Below are 22,418 nucleotides of genomic sequence, written 5' to 3' on the forward strand. Positions count from 1 at the left end.
TAGACTAGTCCCACTCACATGCTCCTTAGAATTTATTCTGAAAGAAACTTCTTTTATTATAATCCAAAACAGTGCAATTTCACAAACTCTCCAGCTCCCCATCTTATAAATTATTCACTCCCCCTCACTGGTCCAGTCCCATCTGGTTCCTGACATCACTGGATCTAAGCAATCTCAACAGGCAGGAATAGGCAGGACTGGACAAGTGAGGGGAAGTTGAGTAAAAAATGAAAACACAAAAACTAAAAACACCAAGTCGTCAAAGGGGTTTTCTCTCGATAGAAAATTCTCACATCTCAATCCCCTTGTGATGTTAAGACAATAAAGATCATTTTAACCCCTTACTTAACAATTGTACTCAGTTTTATTGCTGTTTTAGCTACGATCACTCAGTAATGGCCAGTGTAATATTCCAGAGTGTGGGCGAGGACTCTCTAACAGACACATTGGGGCTTATTTACTAAGGGTCTGCAGACGCACTTTCGTCGGACTTTCAGCCATTTCGGGTTTTGCGGGGCTGTGACAGGTATTTAACAGGGGATTGTGTCGCACGCAGATTTTGGCGCAGCTGCGCTGGCTACAGAGTTCGGGTGGCGGGCCGTTGGACAATCCAACGGATTTGGAATGAGCGTGGGATTTAACTTTGAAATTGTGTTGCAATATCAAGCACTAACATGCACCAGGAAGAAGAAGTATGATATCAGGTGTACAATCTTAGTGAATCGCGGGAGAGTGCATTATCATTCTGTGAACTCCTCCGGACAGGTAAGTGAATGTGCCCCATTATGATCCATGTAGTTCTCTGGGGTGACAATGTGGTCAGATTATCAGGGTACAGGTTGCACTTTTATCTGGCTTCTGACATTGTACTAACACACATTGACACATTGAAAGAGAGATAAGACAGATCAGAGATGCATGAGCTTCATTGCACTGCTTCATCTGTATTTTCACAGATATGTGCCTGCCTCCCCCTTCCCCCGGGTCACTTATCTCCTTTTAGTTTGTAGTTTGCAGCTTGTTTCTTCTCACAATCTCCTGCCAGGAAGTGAGTCAGTGTATGTGTCCCTCAGCTCTGTGCTAGGACTGCAGGGTGTGTGGCTACAGGCACACAGCAGAGAGAGACAGAAATCTCTTCTCACAGAAATCCAAGATGGTGGCCACCCGACCCCAAGTCAGAAGTTACAGGGTTGTGTCTAGGGGCAACTGAAATTGTGTGCACCAGGATTGATAGAGACAGGTTGGACTTAGATCTGTGAAATGCTGTATTTTTGTTTTGTTGTGCTGAGTACATGTAAGAAACTTGTCTTTGTGGGAATACCCCTTAGGGGTTAATCAGTCCAATGATTTAGTCTGTGTGGACACAGGACTGAAGATGGCTGTTGGTCACATGTCCATAGTTTTTCACTGAAGTTTATACTGCAGCATTTCTTTTTTGTTCCACTGAATTCAATACATACAGTATATAAATTATTGTGCTTTATATCAGTCTGATAAATAGGAAAATCCTTTGGCAGATTATAAGACTTTCAAAAAAAATATTTAGCACTCTCTATGACTGTCTAGAGCTATCTGTGTCATCTGTTTCAAGAGAAAGGGTAGGGACCCTATGAGGCCGTCCAGATCTAGAGTCTTTTTAAAAAGTCTCTTACCCAGAAGAGTTTCACTCCAAGGCTTTGATCTTTTTTTCTAGCCTCGGTTCTATATAAGCCTATCGGTGTGCTTCTCAATGGAAAAATTGGCCAACATCCATGCTCTACCAGACAGCAGGTTTCACTGACCAAAATGCACGTTGCTGCGGCAGTATACACATTGTCCTGCGATGCATTTAAGGATGCACTTTATTTCAGACATAAAGACACTATGCCACAACAGTTCTGGCAACTCCATCTGAATGACACTTCATACTCATACAAGATGGTCAGGCAATGCCATCCTCGGTGACCTCAGCTAACACATAAAATGAGACACCATTTAGGCAAGCCTTTTCTTCAATCCATCCCTACAGAATGACACAAACAGTGGTTCATCAAAAAACTCAATTATTGCTTACATAGTTAAGAGGTGGAATAACTATGGTAGCACTCACCCCATTGGAAAAGCCACATAATTGAGATCTCAGATACAAACTGTACACAATGTTTAAGGGAAATGTTCCTAGATGTAAATCCATCATAACACCTAAACAATGAAACCACACTAACCTATAAAGCATTACTGTTGCATATATGGCAGTGTACATTACTTAAAAAAGACACCAAGCAGCAGGTTTAATAAGAATTTATAAATCTATATAATTAATACAAATACAGGGTAGCAAAATCCCAAACTAATAATGCATGGATGCCAAGATTGAGCTGGGACTCCCCCACTAGAAATTTAATCATCTTCTGCTTTGTCTTCTGGCAGATATAATTGCTTGTGGAAGCATGGTCAGTCTTTGATGTTCAAAGTTAAAAAAAACTTAAATTATCTAAAACTAGTAGCCCAGAACTGCTGAAGGAGGCTAGGGAAGCTTGGCATAAGATTAATTAAAACATTCATTGGGGAACATCAATTTAAAGCATAACTAAACATTTGAAACTATTTTTGTTGTTAAAAAGAGCAGGTGAAAATAGTAAACTTTGTAATATACTTCATTATGTAACTCAGCTTCTCTGATCCTTCTTTCTCCTGTACTGAGCAATGTGTCTAAAGTCCCATGTACAGTATAAAGAAAAAGAAAGGAGGCAAAAGATTAACTCTTTCCAAACCTTATAATTCAGATAAAACTTTATCTGTCAGTGAAGTAGAGGATAGAAATCTTTAATAAAGTATAGGACAATGTTTAGAATTATTTGGACTGTTCATTTATAAAATGTTGTTCAAAGTTAAATTATGCTTTACGACTTAGAAAAACATAAAAGCAGCAAAGACTATTTTTTGATCTTACTTCCGATCTGATCACAAGTGAAGTGAGGCAAAAACATTTCTTATACTTTTATCTGACAGACAGGTACACATTTCTAATGGTATATATACATATATTATATGTCTTTCCTACAGCTCCCTACTCCTCCTCCATGATACCTTCAGACTCGGGGGGCATATTTCAAACAACAATAGTGTTTGTTCTGTGGCTCCTGGAAAAATAGTTTGTTGTTTGTCATTTTAGTTATTGATTCTATGTGCCAGTGGACCTGAAAATAACCAATTATAAAGTTACAGTCTCAAATGGGAGCTGTATATAAAAAAACAACTGATTTCAACTTAGAAACTCAATCCTGATGCAACTTTAACGAACCATGTTCCTAGGATCTATGCTTATGAAGGTATTTAGTCAGGACCCAATTGTGCAAGTTCTTTCACTGAAAAGAGGCCTGAAATTGACATCATATTGACATCAATTTACTCTATGAGAGACAAAATGTAAAAACAAATCCAGAAGATCACATTTTCTGATTTTTAAAGAATTTATTTGCAAATTATTAAGTCAAGCTCTCTCTTCCTCATAAAGCCCACTGTAATTGATGGTCGTACACCAGAGAAATTACTGACCAGATCTCCTGAACCCCAATGCACACTGTCAACACACAGGAGGCATTATTTGGAGCTCCTTGACTTTATACAACCAATTTATATCTCACTTCAAAGTTGATTTTCTGGATGATGCCACCAGAAACAATGAAACCATGAAACAAACAAAAGCTAGAAAGTGTTATGCACACTGAAAATATATTAATAGTGGTTTATTAGATCAATTATTGGTGACAGGTTCCCTCTAAAGATTTTTCAATGCATAGTGTTTTGTGGAACTTGTAAATCTGGTAACTGATTTTTTTCATCATAATACATAATATGATACATAGAATATAGACAGACTAAATTGCTATCTATGATTTTTATTAAACTGATGCTATGGAATGCTTTGGAAACCAAAAACCAAATTTTATGGAAAATCCCAGGCAAAATGTCCCGTCACATGCATTTTATGGTTTGAAAAGAATATTTAGCTAATCTTATCTTAAGACACACAGCTTATAAGAATATAGCTGGTCGTGCCGATTCATAAGTAATGCCCTAAATATCCTAGAATTCCATCTTATCTCCACAAGTGCAAATGTCTAACATTCCATGGGAGCTTTTGGACACTGTGTCTTAGAACCACTTCCAAATTCATCTTTAATGTTTGCATAATACAATTCAATTTGTGCAGTATTGAAGATCCATTTAAGGTCATAATAAATGTGATAGTTATTTAATCGGATGCAAGTTCTTTTGAGAAAGATGGGGTATTAAGTTAAAATAATTTGGCAAATTTCACAATAACACTTTTGCCATGCACAGTTTTCTGGGTCTATTTTCACCCCAGACCAGTCTTGGATGGGAGACACTACTACATATCTTAATAGTTGCCCTCCTCTTTTTCTACATAACGTATTGACTGTTTCTTATGACACACACATCAGTTCTTTGGTATACTAGCCATGAAAAAGGTGCAAATCCTGACGCATGACAAGGAAGTGCAACTTTTTTTTTCCCCCAATGCCACCCTAACACAAAGCGGGCATGACAGGGTAGAACCCGGGCTGGCTTCACCATGGCGCATTACCAACAGCATGGCAAAGGCCACAGCACAGCTCTACGCTACACAGGACCTGGGGTACAATTCATCTTGAAGCTGCAGCCACATAGTATATAATAATGAGGCATTGAAAGCCTGAGGTACACTTTTCATGTCAACAAATAGTGTATCTTGTGCTACAGATATCTGTGAAATTTGCAGCAGATTAAGAGATTTTCTTATCAGTGCCCCCTTTCCTTATCAGTCTCCCATATATTACAAACCATATTGTTGTAGACCATGCAAGGCTGGTGACTTACATACCAGATCAGTCTTGGAAGATTCCTGATATTCAGTGGTGAAGCTAGCTGAAGATTTGTTCATGCCATTGCTCTCACTTGCTTGCTTCGGTGACTGAGCATGTTGCCTGTAGGTGGCGCTCTTTGGAGTCCAGCAGAAGAGGTTGATTGATTCACGCACACATCGCTCGATGTCAATTTCTGCATATGACATAAAATGATACAACAAATTACATTAACTACAAAAATGACTCAGACTTTCCACAGCAAACCACTATAATATCTATTAGCTGTTCAATAGATTAGAATATTCAAACTTATGCCAACAGAATAAGGGGCTTTTACAAGCTCCCAAAGAGGAGCTGTGCTGTCTATATATTATATGCCTTCTACAAAATGACAACATACAAAGTAACTCTAAATTCAATAGGGCATGGCTTGTATGTCTGTTTTCTGATGTACATGCCATGAAAGAGTCACATTTTTTGACGCATATAATAAATAGAATAAATAAACATAACAAATAAATAATAGAATAAATAAACATACACATTATGATCAATGCCATGTTCTTTGATATATAGCATAAGTATAGTATAGTAGTATATTAATTTAGAACATATAAGTATAATAATAGACCCCTTGCTATATAATCTAGTATAGTTGATGTTTCGCGCTGCAAAAATGCACCAAGCACGAGCCCAGGCTTATGATGAATATCCCCCAATGTGTCGCTGTGTCAGAATCAGGTGTCAGTGTTAGGTATCACATATACCATTATATGATCTATGATTTTGACTAAAATAGACACTGCAGGCCACTCCATGACCTGCCTGTGGTTGTTGGCTGGATATATGATGGTGTGAGGTGGTGCCAGTGAATTTCTCTCTAGTGATATGCACAAAGCCGTATAGTGTAAGGCGCGACACAGGCCATAAATCTGACAAGCTGTAGAACAAACAATGAAATCTGTTCCCATTAAAAGTCTTTTTTTTAGGAACAAAATAAAATAAAGGGTAAACTATTCTTCAACAACACAATGATTTCCAAAATTAGGCTAGGGATATGCTTCGGTTTATTCACAGTACAGCAAGCTTGGATGAGGAAGGGAAACAATATTTGGGTAACAAGGGTGAGAATTTTGTCCACACGCCTAGCACAAACAAAATTACCAGACCATCTGACCACTGCATATTACGGTATATGCCCAAGCATCTGGATGCCAGCCTAAACACACTGTACTTCATTTGGACCACCCCTGTACCCTTGTATCCTCCTCCGGAACTTCCTTTATTGGTTGCATTTGTGTCTGGGTTGGCTTTATTAATTCAAAAGATGTCAATTTTAGGCCAGTTATACACACTAGTAGCGTGTATCAACTCTTATGAGCCAAAATCAGAAATAATCTCCCCAATACACTTTTTCCCTGATATTGGCTTCCAATAATTATTTAAACACTGACCGTTAAGGTCACACTTGGGTTTCTCTTTGGGATTTTTAGAGTAGCAATTAAAATAATAAATGCAATAACATATTAAACGCCACATTTTACACTTTTACACAATTCAATACTAAAGTGCTTGAGAAGATTAAGGAGTGATTAATGTATCTTTTGTTTGAAGAAAAATACCACAAAAATTCTTCACTGATATGTGGGCTGGGTTAATATTAATTAACTTGTAGAATTTGTGGAACCCTATAAATCAAATTACATACAGAGAGTGACACTTCAATTACAATATAGAGCATTTTAAAACATAGTTCCAGCTGATTGGCCTTTTCAATTAAATTACTAAAACCAATGTCTTTTTTATTTAACATAACAATGTCCTCCTGTCATTCTGCAACATATAAAGAGCAAATCCAGCATTTTATTTACCACAAATCAATAGCTCTTTGGATGAACAACTTTGCCTATTATTTTGACTACCTATTTACAGCAGTTTCTTTGCTATCCTCTTCAGTTTAGCCTGGCCACTAGCTTGTCTTCTAGCTTTGCTGGTTCCTCTTATGGAGTAGATTTTGTTAATAGGATACAGGACTGATGCTCCTGTCTCGAAGATGAGGAAGAAGCAGGAGGTCATGTGGCAGTGCTCTATGTGTTCAGCAGAGCTGAATGAGTTTATTGCTGTGGAAACAGATGCTCCTACACAGAATAGTGAGGTACTAGATCTCCCCTGTTACTTATCAGTCCCTCTATTCCAGTCTGTTATTCTACAGAACTTACAGTACTTTCTCTGTAACTCATGCTGCACCCATCTCCCACTTTATACTTGGCACTTTCTGCACATTGCAGAGAAACTATTAACCCTTAGTGCTCACACAGCACAAACTAGACACTATAAGTAACTGTTTAACCTCTGATTTTAACTACTTATTACATGCTCCATGCTCCCTTATGTGATGGAAGCTTCCAAGCTAGTCATCATATATATCCTGTACTTAGAGTGGGGAAAAAAGGTATTTAATCAGCAACCAATTGTGCAAGTTCTCCCACTTAGAAAGATGAGAGAGGCATGTAATTGACATCATAGGTAGACCTCAACAAATCTGAATTTTTAAAAATTTATTTGCAAATTATGGTGTAAAATAAGTATTTGGTCAATAAAGTTCATCTGAATACTTTGTTATATTTCCTTTGTTGGCAATGACAGAAATCAAACATTTTATGTAAGTCTTCACAAGGTTTGCACACACTGTTGCTCGTATGTTGGCAAATTCCTCCATGCACATTTCCTGCTGCTGGACAACACTGACTTTCGACTCCCTCCAAAGGTTTTCCATGGGGTTGAGATCTGCAGATAGACTAGGCCATTTCAAATGCTTCTTACGAAACCACTCCTTTACTGCCCTGGTGGTGTGCTAGGGATCATTGCCTTCCTGAAAGACCTTGCCATGTTTAATCTTTAATGCCCTTGCTGATGGATGGAGATTTGCACTCAAAATTTCACAATACATGGCTCAATTTATTCTTAAGCAGGGGGAAACACGTCTAGCACTGCAAGATCTGAGTCCCTGGTGCCGTAGTGTATTACTGACAGTAGCCTTTGTTGCTTTGGTCCCAGCTTTCTGCAGGTCATTAACTTGGTTCCCCTGTGTGCTTCTGGGTTTTTTGCTTGCCATTCAGGTGATCATTTTGACCCAATGTGGGGGAGATCTTTCGTGGATCCCTTGATCGAGGGAGATTATCAGTGGTCTTGTACGTTTTCCATTTCCTAACTATTGCTCCCACCGTTTATTTCTTCACACCAATTTGCTTGCCTATCGCAGATTTAGTCTTCCCAGGCTGTTGTAGGTCTACAATTTTGTTTCTTTTGTCTTTCAATAGCGCTTTGGTCTGCATCATAGTGGATAGGGATAGGGCCTAATTTGCTGATCAGTGGGGGTCTCAGTGCCGAGACCCCAGCAGATCGCGAAATCAAAGGGTCTGTTGGAACCCTCGTCGCTTCTTAGACTAATGGAGCAGATGGCCGCGCACGACCGTTATGCTCCATCAATCTCTATGGAGATGATGGAGATCTTGGAGCGCCGCACTCGGCAATTAACGCCAGCTCCATAGAGTTTAATGGAGCAGAACAGTCATGCGCGGCTGTCTGCTCCGACGGACCCATCATTTTCCCCATCCCCCACTCATCAGCAAGTTAGGCCCTATAGGGCATAACTTTCCTTCGTGGGAAACCCCTTTAATAACCACCATATACTGGAGCCATTGTCTGCTGCTGTGGCATTTAGAAGCTGAGCTGTGATTGGTTGCTATACTGCCACAGGTAATTAATATGAGCTCTGAGCTTTCATTGGTTACTATAGACAATAAGTATAAGATCGCGTTTGTGTGAGGTAATATGGATAGGGGGAGATTTATCAGAAATGACTGAGGTAAAACTCTTCCAGAGACCTGCTGTAATTTTAGAAAAAAAAAAAAACAGCTTGAGCAGCTTGAGCTCCGATTGGTTTGATTGGGTGCCATGGGCAACTAGAACAGTTCTGGCCTCAAGACACTTCTGATAAATCTCCCTATAGACAAAGGGACAGTCAGAGACCGTCACAGTAAGACAGTCAGAGACAGACAAAGAAAACCGGTCAGAGTTTGAGAGAGGCAAAGACAGACAGAGAAAACTGGAGTCAGAGACAGTCAGAAACAGTCAGAGAGAGAGAGAGACATATAAAATATTTTTTGTTAACCCATTCTATTTTGTTATAGCTAAGAGCAATTATTTCCTATCCCAGGCATATCGGGAGCTACACCTAGTACCTCATATTATACAAGAATATTATATATTATTAAAGAAAGCTCATTGTATGATCAGCACTCCATTAAATAAAGGCTGAAAAGGATGTGCTAGAATACACACCCAGCAAAGATTTATTATTTCAGCTGAAGTCTGTTCCTTTAATCTGTCCCTGAGTCACCTTTTGCTATCAATAAATCAGTTATTGTCCATGGTCAAGGTAGGAAAAAGCTGACAGCCTGAATAAATGACCTGCCTCCGTGCATTTCCCAAGCCACAGTCACAATCATTTAATAATCTGCGTCATTTAAACACAAGGGCTGGATGACAAAGATCACCGTGGCAACCGCTTGGAACGGATGAGGAGTTACACCATTTTCTGGCTTTACGCTAGTGTCTTTGTTCATTTTTCCTCCTTATAGTTAGGTTTTTTGTTTTACACGATAAATATATTAATGCACAAAGCAATGGGTTGATATGGACTCAACTAATCATCACTTCAGATCACTGCAGAAGTGTCTGTAAAGCACTGCAAACATACTATACAATAAAGGTATTCAAGAAGCTGGCTAATCAAATAATCCTAACTCATTCCCATTACACTAAAATTACCACAAGACTGGCTGGAGGAGGGTAGCTGAGCAACAAAGAACACAAAACAGCAAAAGAAGAATGTAAGGTCAAAGTTAAAGAATCTGACTACAAACTGCCACTTACAGAACATAACATTAAGTATGTGGAAGTCTAAACCTAGTTAGTAGAAGTCAAAGTCATTCAACAACAAATTATCAAACAAATGATTGGGGATATTGCTATGATTGGGTTGTTTTTATATTTAGCAGCAAACTGAAACTTCAAAAGTCATACAAATGGTAAACTGAAATGGTGCTGTTATAACTGTGATTTAATTGAAACAAAGGACATCTGATGGTAGATGGTGATAACTCACCTCCATGCCCTGTACCCCTGTGTAGTAATCTTAGTTTGTTATTTCTTGGAATAGCTAGATTTTGAAGAAAACAATAATTTTAAAATATTCAAATTAGCCAAAGGTGCTCTGCAGATCTCTCACTGCTGGGATATAACTTATGTACGCACCAGGCCTACGAGCTGTGAAGGTGGTGCCAGAGGCCCAATTACATCTCAGTAAAAAACTAATGGTGCAGAGCAACTCAGACTAATTTGAATATTTTAAAAAAACAGTTTTTTTTTTTTCTTTAAAATGAGTCCATTCCAAGAAATATCAAACCAAGACTACTGCACAGGGGGAAAGGACTGGGAGGAAAGCACTAACTACAGGCGGTCCCCTACTTACGAACATCCGACGACTCCTAGTTACAAATGGACCTCTAGATGTTGGTAATTTACTGTACTTTATCTCTAGGCTACAATAAACAGCTATAACAGCTACCTGTTAAAGGGCACCTACCACCACAAATCTACCTATAAAGGTAGATCGGGTGGTAGGTGAATCAATGGGACGTGAGGAGAGCCCTTTTAAGGGCTAATCCTCACGTCCCCGCACTGTTTTATAAACTTTTATTACTTATATATGTTAATTTACTTATGCGGCTACCGGGGCGTGGAGTAGCCGCATCTGAGGTTACACGAGGCGGCTACTCCACGTCCCGGTAGCCACATTACCCCTCCTACTCACCATGTTCGGCGCGCAGCTGCTCGTAGCTGCGCGCCCTCGTCCGCCGATCCTGCCGTCTGCGCATGCGCAGAACAGCAGGCCCGCGCCTGCGCAGCCCCGGCTTCAGAGCAGTGACCGCGCAGGCGCGGGCCTGCTGTTCTGCGCATGCGCAGACGGCAGGATCGGCGGACGAGGGCGCGCAGCTACGAGCAGCTGCGCGCCGAACATGGTGAGTAGGAGGGGTAATGTGGCTACCGGGGCGTGGAGTAGCCGCCTCGTGTAACCTCAGATGCGGCTACTCCACGCCCCGGTAGCCGCATAAGTAAATTAACATATATAAGTAATAAAAGTTTATAAAACAGTGCGGGGACGTGAGGATTAGCCCTTAAAAGGGCTATCCTCACGTCCCATTGATTCACCTACCACCCGATCTACCTTTATAGGTAGATTTGTGGTGGTAGGTTTCCTTTAAAGGTTTCTGTAATTAAGCTTTATTGTTAATCCTTGTTCTGATGACAATCCAACATTTTTAAATCCAATTGTCACAAAGACCAACAAAAAATTTGTCTGGGGTTACAATTATACAGTATACAGTTCCAACTTTCATACAAATGCAACTTAAGAACAAACCTACAGAACCTATCTTGTGCATAACCCGGGGACTGCCTGTATCTACTATGAGTTAATTTTATGGTAGATGGTCCTTTGATCTTTCTAAGACTACATTACTTGTCTTTCCAAACGTCAAGTTTTCTTCACACGTATTACCTGCAAACATTCAGATTCTTCTATATAAACCACCATGCGGTCATTATTAAAAGATAAAACAGAAGAGATACCAACACTGCTAAAAATGACTCAATCTTAATATGCGACATTAGATCTTTTGCTTTCAAATGCGAAAGCAACCCCATTTATATACAGTAGAGAAAAAGTACATAAGCAAGAATAAAAGGATGACCACAAAAATTACCCACAACAACCTCACACAACCCAGGGAATAAAAATTGAGAGGAAAGCATTTAATAGTTTAGCCCTTTGCTTATTTCCCTCCACGGTTACATCAAAGTTATTCTTCACTTTCGGTTATAACAATTTAATTATTTATGTTGACGATGAATTATTTGGAATAATTTTTTACATAGATGTATATATTTACATGTATATATATATATATATATATATATATATATATATATATATATATATATATATATATATATGTGTATATATGTATATATATGTGTGTATATATATATATGTATATATATGTGTATACATATATATGTATATATATGTGTATACATATATGTGTATATATATGTATATATATATGTATATATATATATATATATATGTATATATGTATATATGACATAATGGGGCACATTTACTTACCCAGTCCTGTGCGTTCCCTGATATGGAGTATCCTGTCGCTTCCCGCTCAGGTCTGCCGGAGTTCACTCTCTTCTTCCCAGTGCATGTAAGTGCATGGCTTGCGACACAATTTTAAAAGTTAAATCCCGCACTCTGTCCGATCAGTCGGAACGTCCAACGGCCCGCCACCCGATTTCTGTTGCATGAAAGCCTGAAATCCTATTGTGTGCGACACAATCCCCTTTTAAATCCCTTTCCCAGCAGCTCGATTCCCGAAAACATTGGAAAACCCGACAGAAATGCGCCTGCGGGACCCTTGGTAAATAAGCCCTGATGTATTTAAAAATTAGTAACACATTTTGAATATTTTGACTTTTGAGGACATTGGGGCAGATTTACTTACCCGGTCTATTCGCGATCCAGCGGCGCGTTCTCTGCGCTGGATTCGGGTCCGGCCGGGATTTAATAAGGTAGTTATTCCGCCGTCCACCAGGTGGCGCTGCTGCACTGAAAAACATCTGAACGCGCTGGAGTTCACCGGCTCGGGCTGAGTGAAGGTAAGCGTGTCCCGAGTGACACATTTTCCGTTCTTAAATGCGGCGGTTTTTCCGAATACGTCGGGTTTTCGTTCGGCCACGCCCCCGATTTCCGTCGTGCGCATGCCGGCGCCGATGCGCCACAATCCGATCGCGTGCGGCAAAATCCCGGGGCAATTCAGGTACAATCGGCGCAAATCGGAAATATTTGGGTAACACGTCGGGAAAACGCGAATCGGGCCCTTAGTAAATGACCCCCAATGTCCCAGTTGAATTCATACATGAAAATATTACATGTAATTTGGTTGTACAAATGTATCCTGTCTTTATACATGCATCTAGCTGCCTCATAGCTAAACTGGCACTTTTATTCCTAGTATTTCCTATTGGTGCTTGCAGTTTATTATTTTTGCTCTTGTTGAAATATTGAAAATTTGCTCTCCATTAGCTCAATTCCCGGTGGGCTTGTGCATATACCCTACAGCCAACCTTGTTGCATAAGCATACATTCACATATTCATGTACCAAAAGTAGCTAGGCCAAATCACTCTGCAAAATGAATCTAAAGGCAATAACAAAAAGGCATGCAAATATTTTGTAAATACTATTCTTGATTGAAATTAGAAAATTGCAGCTTTCCCTAAAAAGCACAGTTTTATGCTGAAATATGTGAATAGGATTATAGGTTTTGTGCACAATAATGTAACATCTGCCATCTGAAGAAATATACAGATGCAACACGCAACAGAGCAATAAAGTGAGTGTATCTTTAACTGGGTTATCCGGTGATAACCTTGTACACCACTGATGAGCTGATATCAGCTGCTAATGGAACAGTACAGTATAAAGAACTGGAACCTAGAATAGCACAATACATTATAGAGCTATTTGCTTCTGGTTCTATACAGTGTAAAATTCTGGAAACCACATTTGCTGATATAAAATGATTGCTTAGGATCCCAAGTGCTGGACCTTCACAGATCAGATATTGATGACCTATACTAAGGAGAGGTTATCAATATCCAAGTCTGGAAAATCCTTTAAAACATGATCCAGACTACTTATGGCTTCTGATTCCTCGTAGCAAAGCATGCAACTGCACACAAACATTGACCATAATAGCTTAAAGGTGTATGAATATAAAACAGACATTACCAAAGAATAAATGCAAAAAAATGAATAGAGTTCTGCTTTAACACAAAGTTAATTCCCCTGTATGACACAGAAAAAAACTATACTTTATAAACAGTGCATAAAACATTATATGGTTAAATAAACGTATACATCAGGAATAAGCGGCAGAAGTTCTGCAAATAGTCTAAGCATGTCTTCCATAGAATTAATTAATACGGCAGCACTCTGCAAAGCTCGGTGGGAGTTCAGCGCAGAACAAGCATTATCTGCTCTTTTGAAAAATAATAATGATGGTAATTTGTAATTCCACCAGGTCAATGCCTCAAGGCTTTCCTAGCACAAAGGGAAACCACCACTGCTGTAGATCCACAATGCAGAGAGAAACCACAGCATTTTACATAGAAACTGGCTTATTACAATGAATGTCAGGCAGGAAATCCATGCACAGAATTCAATATTCACCTTGGGCTTCAGCATTTCAGCTTCTGTCATGAATGAATATGTTACAGCACTGTATTACAGGAGTATTAAAAGAGTCTGAAAATAACCATGAAAATCTTTAAGAAACTTGTTACAGGGCCAGTGGTGGTGCTGCCGTGTGGCGAGTTGACCTGAGTGAAGTTGACCCCAAAATCTTGTTCAAATCTAACAAAATTGGTGTCAAACATTTGTGCATCAGAAATTTTTGTTTGTCCCGCTATTGTTTTTAAGATATTAATAAAAGTTTTCAAAGGTCATGAGAGGTCAACCAGCCCCCCCCCCACATTACCCAAATCAAACAAAGCTGGTGCCAATCAAATGTGCTACGATTGTGCTGCTCAAATTTTTGTTTGTGCTGCTTTTGTTTTGAATATATTAACAAAATTGTAAAGGTAAAAAGGTCTGCCAGCCCTCTCCCCCCCATTAACCCAATCAAACAAAACTGGTGTCAAATGTTTGTGCAGCAAAACTTTTTTTGAACTATTTTTAATGTATTGATCATTTTTTCCAGAGGTCAGCAGAGGTTTTTTCTTCCAAATTACAATTTGTTTGCTACCTACCCTGGTGAGCAAACCAGAGAAGTGTCACTAGGTATGTTTGTTGAGCAGTTCATCCTAAACACCTTAAAGGGAACCCATCACCGCTGTTTGAAAAAAAAAAAATGTCTTAGACAGGTGTCCATGGCCTAAGGACACCCTTTTTATAACACATTCGATGGTCACAAGTGGAGAAAATGAAATTTGATTCTTTGCCTGGAAACCGGGCAGGGAATTCAGCAAGTCGGGCTAGCGTATTACTCATGCTCGAGTCAAGCCGCCTTCTCTCAGCATGTCATCAATTCCACTTCTCATCCCACTCCTCTTTTCCCTAAGTCAATTGGCGGTCTTGCCGAATTGTTGCGCAAGCACATAACCCGATAACTGGTTGTAGGGGAGAGCAGTTATTGGTCCCCCCAAATAATAGATATACAGAGGCATTTATATAGATATTTACCAAAGAATGGCTCAGAGAGGTCAATGACTTACATACAACTAAATGAGTTAATAATCTTGGAGTTTTTTTGTACAAAGAATTATGTAGAAGACTCTACATAAGACATTCAGCTGTCTCTAAAGTTCACATTCTGGAATGAAAAAGCCAGGAAATTAACAGGAAATGTCACATAATCCCATAATATAAAAACTCTCTAAAAACATCATAACACAATATACCTCTTATACATGAGCTATAAGTTTTCATTTCCTCCCACAATAGGACACAAAAATCAAGCTAGGTCTACCGATACAAGAATGTGTCCTCAGGGAGAAATGTTAGAGCTGGTCCACAGCAGACTGCTATCACTCCTGATATGCTGCAGGCTGCACACCTTCCATATACAAAAGCAACATAGCAGCTTACCAGATGTATGGATGGAAAACTATGGGACTGTCAAAAGCATCAACTATTGACAAACGTAAGATTTAAAAAAAAAAAACTCACTTTAATCATTTGCCAGGATTGCATATGGACATGAAAAGCATTCACAGGTATAAACATACACAGGTGCAGATTTACTATTATGCCAAACAGTTAACAATGTAAATAAGACTAGACGGTTGTAAACTGCAACAAATTTATGACAACTTGTGGTGATTCCAATAGAAATGGTGCATGAAGGCACATTGGACCATCACCTTTTTAGCTTATTTTATACCATTTTATCACATGATTTTAAGCCCCATTCCTTCCACTAGGACCACAGCCACCTTTTGCTTACTAACACACCCTTGTCACATGTGGTGCAACATCTCTAAAACAATTAATAAATCTGCTCACAAGGCAACTATGCAAGTGTTTGTTAGCAAATTTGTTCCCCTTATCCCATATGGATCGCTCAAGTAAAACATAGAACCCCACGACCCTATAGTTACATTAAATTACATTATTTTGATGTGTTGTTTGCAGCTCGTGCATCATCGGTACGTGAGGTCAGGTCACAAGCAAATATGTCGACTCACATAGGTTAAATGGAAACCACAGTAAGTAAGTTGGAAGACTTAGTAAACCAAAGGCAGGGATGAAATATACAGAGAGAAAAGACTATAATACATAGGTACAGATGTTAACCAAGATATGAAACATTTTGTGATATTCTTATCTGTGGCACAGCATTTATTAAAGGTCTATTTTTTTGGATGTGAAATTAACATATTGCATGTCCTTAATCAACACAATTACTACTATTTGTTCATAGGAGAAGTGAAACAAAGATGTGGGATGGTTGCTATGGGCAAAAACACTACATTTGTCTCTAATATTTGGGAATGTAAGCTCTTTCTAGAAGCGACATAGCAGGAGAGGCAAAATGTTCCAGTCGTAGTGGAATAGGTTCTTCAGAACAAACATGTGACATAAATGTGAGGCATTAAAACCAGAAAATTACAAGGGGAGCGCATGCGCGCGGGCTTAATGGCGGACGCGTCTCCTTGAGCTCCGCTACCGCTGAAGGCCCCGCGGCGACCAGGAGCTATTATAAGCGCCGAACGGAGCAGGCACCGGCTGGTTAAAGAGGCGGAAGGTCGCGGGTGAGGAAGAATGCCCGGGGGAAATAAGAAGAAGGAGACAGGAGCGGGCAATGCGCAGCCGACTCCGGCACGGGAGGAAGCACAGCGCTCCCGCCAGAACGCGAAGGCCATGAGGCATCATTCCCAACAGCGGGACACCCATAGCCCGGCCTCATCGCACCATGAGGAGGAGAGCCTATCAGGGTCTGGTGGGACCCCGGACCCCCAAGGTATAACAAATACCCCTGATTTATTTATAGCTTCCCCGGCCTCCACTATGTCCTCATTGGACCAAGCCATGGCGGCAGCCATTTTTAGCCAACAATCTCTTGAGGTACAGCAAGCCTCTACAGTGATGCAAGCCCCTCTGTACTCGGCAGATAATGTATTGCTAGCCCGTTTCTCACATATGCTACAAAGTGAATTAGCGAAGGCATGTTCACAAATCACTTCTGATCTTAAAGGAGACTTTCAGGCAATAGGGTCCAGAATAGAGGCAATTGAGAACAAAGTGGATGAAACTGGAGCTAGGGTGAATCAGAATTGTGACCGCATTGCTGATATATATACGCAATTGGAGGAGGCGCAACTTAAGATAGAGGATCTAGAAAACAGATCCAGAAGGGGCAACTTCCGTATCAGAGGTATTCCTGAGACCTATACAGACGCAACTAAAGTGGTTAAAGATCTGCTCCAGATACTTGTCCCAGACTTGACTGATCCTTTTAGCGAAATTGATCGAGCACACCGTGCGTTGACAGCGCCAAGGGCAGACGGCTTACCAAGGGACATTGTTGTGAAGCCTCACTTTTTTTCTGTAAAGGAAAAGGTTATGCAAGCGTCCCGGGATTCGGAATCCTTACGACTGTATGACTCAGATATTCAAATCTTCGCAGATATAGCCCCGAGAACCATCCAAAGGCGTAGATCACTTAAACCATTACTACGTGTGCTACAGGAAAATGAAATCAGATATCGATGGGCATTTCCTTTTCGGCTAATCTTTCAACACCAAAATAGGTCACATGGCTTTACCACCTTCACAGAAGGGGAATCTCTACTATTGAAGCTTGGTCTAATTACAAAGGAACATCAAAAGTCTTCCTCATCTTCTACAAATAACGCAATGGACTCGGATCCACCTCTTCAACCTCTATGGCGTACAGGGGCTAAGAAAAAGAAATGATAAAAAATTATGGGCGCACAGTTCTTCTATTTAGTTAGTAGGAGTCACTGGGCATAACCCCATGGTTAATTGGAGGAATGTAGATTAGTTGACGTCTAAGTAATTACATGACCACCAAATAGGTGGTAGTTAGTTTTCATTACACTGCTTTCTGCATAGGTAATGTTTTCCGTTTGGTATCAGAGGTTAAGTTCGGCCGCTGGGCCTCGGGGGGTCGCATGCCCTCTCTTGTGATGTCAGAAGGGACTAGCAGCCTTGAGCTGGCTCGGGGCTGGTTCTCCCCTGACCTCGAAGAATTCTGGATTATTATCCGGATTGTTAACGTTTGTTTATTTGAAAATGTTTTGAAACTAAAAGTGAATCTTGTGTGTCTTTTCCCCTCCCTTTTTCCTTCCCTGTCTTTCCCCACCCCTTCCCCTTCAGAAAGAGGGTCACTGAGAGGAACTAGTCAGCCTTACCCACAATGGACAGGTAATGGTTAATGATGCTTTCACTATTTTATCTCATAATGTCCAGGGATTTAATGCGCCAGCTAAGAGGAAAATGGCTTTCAAATCTTATAAAGCGTTGCAGGCTGATATTGTATTCTTGCAGGAACTGCATTTTTCCAGAACATCATGCCCAAAATATGTGGCAGCTAACTATCCCATATTGTTCCTAGCATTGGCTAAAGAAAAGAAGAGAGGAGTGGGTATTTTTATGTCCAAAAATGTACCATTTGTACACCGTATCACCATAGCAGACTCGGAAGGTCGTTATATTTTGGTGGCAGGAACCATACATGAACAGGAGGTAACATTCCTAAATTACTATGCCCCGAATGTGGACCAGGTGCGGTTCTTCCGGGGAATGCTTCAAAAGCTGTCAGCACACTTACAAGGAGCCGTTTTTGTAGGAGGCGATTCCAATTTGGCGCTTGATGAGGCCCTGGATAGGTCCGCACCTCGCTCCATTCTTCGCGGCCCATCTCAGTCTAGTACAGAGCTAGCCTCCATTCTTCACTCCCACAATTTAATAGATGCCTGGAGATCATGTCACCCTACTGATCGTGACTACACATATTTTTCGGTGGCACATAAGACTTACTCACGTATAGACCATATGTTTTTAGGTCCTCACCTAATTCCTAAAATTAGAAAAGCTGCTATTGTTCCGACTGCATGGTCTGACCATGATCCGGTGTTGGTCTCCTTGGACCCTATGTGGTTCAGATCCCCCCACTTTATGTGGCGCTTGAATGAATATATTATGACTGACCCTAGCATGTTCTCAGAAGTGACAGAAGCAGTGAATACCTATTTTACTGAGAAGGAGCCAGTTGAGGAATCCTTAGTCTCATTTTGGGAATCGCACAAAATTGTAGTTAGAGGAAAACTTATGGAAATGGCCGCAAGATTTAAAAAAAAGAAAAATGCCCTGCTAAGAGAAAAGGAGAAAGCTTATATTGAGATAATACAGAAACACAAAGTCAATCCTACGATAGACTTAAGCAAGGAAATAGAGGTAGCTAGAACCGAGTTAAATCTCTGCCTTACCACCTCGGCAGAAAGGAGTTTGAGATGGTCACAATACCGGTTCTACTCTCAAGGGAATAAGCCAGGGACGTTATTGGCTAGAAACCTTAATCCCCTGCCTAGGTCCTACACTGTACCGAGATTACGCCTTCCATCGGGCGTTCTATCCCAACATCCGAGGGAAGTGGTGGCAGAATTCGCCAGGTTCTATTCCAAATTATATAGCAATAGCAATGGATTTGACTCTGCAAAAGCCGAGGAAATGTTTGAGGGCCTCTCTTTACCTTCTTTATCACCTACCCATAGACAAATAGTAGATAATCCTATCACCCTACAGGAGGTTGAGGATGCAATTAAAAATCTTAAGCCCTCTAAAGCACCTGGCCCTGATGGCTTCACGGGATTGTACTTTAAAAAGCTCAGTGCAATTTTAGGACCCCATATGGTAAAATATTACAATCAAATTTTTAATGGACGGCTGCCGATACCTGACTCTTTGCAGGCTTTAATCTCTGTTATACCTAAACCCGATAGAGATCACTCCACATGCCAAAATTTTAGACCAATATCTTTGATCAATGTAGATATTAAAATATTGACAAAAATTATGGCCACCAGGATCAATTCTTTTCTCTCACATTATATTCACCTCGATCAGGTAGGATTCATACCAGGCCGTAAAGCGGGAGACCAAACCCGTAGATTAATTGATTTAATCTCTTTAGCAAGGAGTGGGTGGGGTAAACAACCGCTAGATAATATTATGTGTCTATCGCTCGACCTACATAAAGCCTTTGACTCTATAGATTGGAATTACCTGAGGTATACTCTGGGTAAATGGGGCTTCGGAGATAAATTTATAGGTCTTCTTCAGGTTTTATATTCTTCTCCATCGGCAAGAGTTAATATAGCGGGTCACTTATCTACACCCTTCCCAATACTCAGGGGTACGCGTCAGGGATGCCCACTGTCTCCTATACTTTTTATATTAGCAATAGAACCCCTGGCCTACCTGATCAGGGCAAACAGGAATGTGAAGGGCTTAGATGTTGGAGGGGTGATGCATAAGTGTGCATTTTTTGCTGATGATATTTTATTGACGTTATCGTCTCCACTCACTTCTATTCCCAACTTGCTCCAAATATTGAAGGAATTTTCAGCCATATCGGGATTGAAAGTTAACCACGATAAATCTCTAGCCTTGAATATATCTGTACCCCCGGATATGGCCAAACTCTTGCAGCTAAACTTTAACTTTCAGTGGAAAGAGGATAGGATCCCTTATCTGGGCATGTCTTTAACCCCTTCTCTTGACACCTTATTAGCGGCTAATTATAATCCGCTCTTCGGAGGACTGCGAAGGGACATGAATAGGTGGGCAAATCTAAGCCTCTCGTGGCTCGGGCGAATTGCCGCGGTAAAAATGACTCTATTACCCAAACTATTATACTGTTTTCAAACGGTCCCAATTGATGTACCTTTAGCTAGTTTAAAATCCCTTCAAAGAGACATAAATAAATTCATTTGGGGACCCAAAAGAAGTAGGATTTCTGCTAGAACGATGTACTCATCCAAGATTCAAGGTGGCTTAGGGGCGGTAAATATATTAAAATACTATTATGCCTCCAGATTAGTACCTTTGGTTACCTCTCACAAAAAGGTAGCTTTACCACTTTGGGCGCAAATTGAACAATCTGCATGCCCACAGATACCGATTGACGCCCTACCCTGGTTGAAACCCAGAGAAAGGCCGCTGATTATGTGCCCACTCCTCTCTTCTATGCTTTCGATCTGGGATAGAATTAAACGTAGCTATAGATTACAGTCGCCACATACTCCTGTTGCGAGGATACTAAACAATCCTAGCTTCTCCCCAGGCCTCCAACATGGCCAATTCAAGTGGTGGACAGACAAGGGGTTGTATCGTATAGGAGACTTTTATGATAGACAAGGTCTTCGATCAAAGGAGTACTTTAAAACAAAATACGATATGCCAGAGACAGAATCATACAGATTTCAACAAATATATCATTTCCTCCAAAAACTGAAAAATTCTTGTCTAGATATAACAGTTCATACCTTGTTCGAAGACCTTTGTCTAAAAACAGCGGACCTACCCCACACTCTATCGAATATTTATCAAATTTTAAATGACCAACATGGGAAACTGGGCTATATGCTGGCATGGGAAAGTGACTTAAATAAATCCTTTTCTTTACGGGAATGGCAGGACATGGCGGAAAATACGGCGAAAATTTCTATTAATATGGCACTTGTGGAAGCGAATTATAAAGTACTACTTAGGTGGTATTTAGTCCCTGTACGTATCGCGCAAGCTGCCCCTGCTTACTCTCCCTTGTGTTTCAGAGGCTGTGGTGCTAGGGGCACTCATTTCCATGTGTGGTGGGAGTGTCCAAAAATTCGTAGATATTGGAGGCGTATTTATAACATGCTATACTCGATAACCTTGATAAACCTGACACTATCCCCCAGTCAAGCTTTACTCAACGAAAGGATCCCAGATATATCTGCTCCCATGAGGAGATTTCTATCCTTTTTCTTTCTAGCAGCTAAGATAGCAATTGCAGCCTCTTGGAAAAAGGCCATGGTTCCCCTGGAACTGATAAAAAACAAACTAATGTGGATAATGGTTAATGATAAGCTTTATTGTACAGTACATGATAAAATGACACTGTTTAATGAAACATGGCAGATGTGGATTACATATCAATCAAGAGTGTAATATAGATAGACAATTTCTCATCCCATCAGGACCCCCTTCCCCACCCGATATTCCGTTCCTAATTGTGTTTCCCCTTCCCTCCTGTCAAATATTGGAGATAATTTGTTTTAAAGAACTTATAGCGGACCCAAAGGGTCTATAATTTGTAACATGTGGAATTATCAGACCAAGTAGGGTCTGAGAGATACTATGTTAAAT

At 40.3% G+C, this 22,418-nt stretch overlaps 1 protein-coding gene across 3 annotated transcripts in view; it reads right to left on the bottom strand.

Moving 5' to 3' along the window:
• The window catches only part of TBCK (TBC1 domain containing kinase), a 194,937-nt gene that overhangs the window by 57,898 nt on the left and 114,621 nt on the right, over positions 1 to 22,418 (bottom strand). For all 3 annotated transcript variants that reach the window (XM_072119073.1, XM_072119083.1, XM_072119092.1), the window contains one exon: positions 4,868 to 5,043. In XM_072119073.1, coding sequence (XP_071975174.1) covers positions 4,868 to 5,043 — 176 coding nt within the window. The remainder of the gene's footprint in view (positions 1 to 4,867; positions 5,044 to 22,418) is intronic.

This window comes from Engystomops pustulosus, chromosome 1 (assembly GCF_040894005.1).
Source record: "Engystomops pustulosus chromosome 1, aEngPut4.maternal, whole genome shotgun sequence".
In the NCBI taxonomy this organism is placed as follows: domain Eukaryota; kingdom Metazoa; phylum Chordata; class Amphibia; order Anura; family Leptodactylidae; genus Engystomops; species Engystomops pustulosus.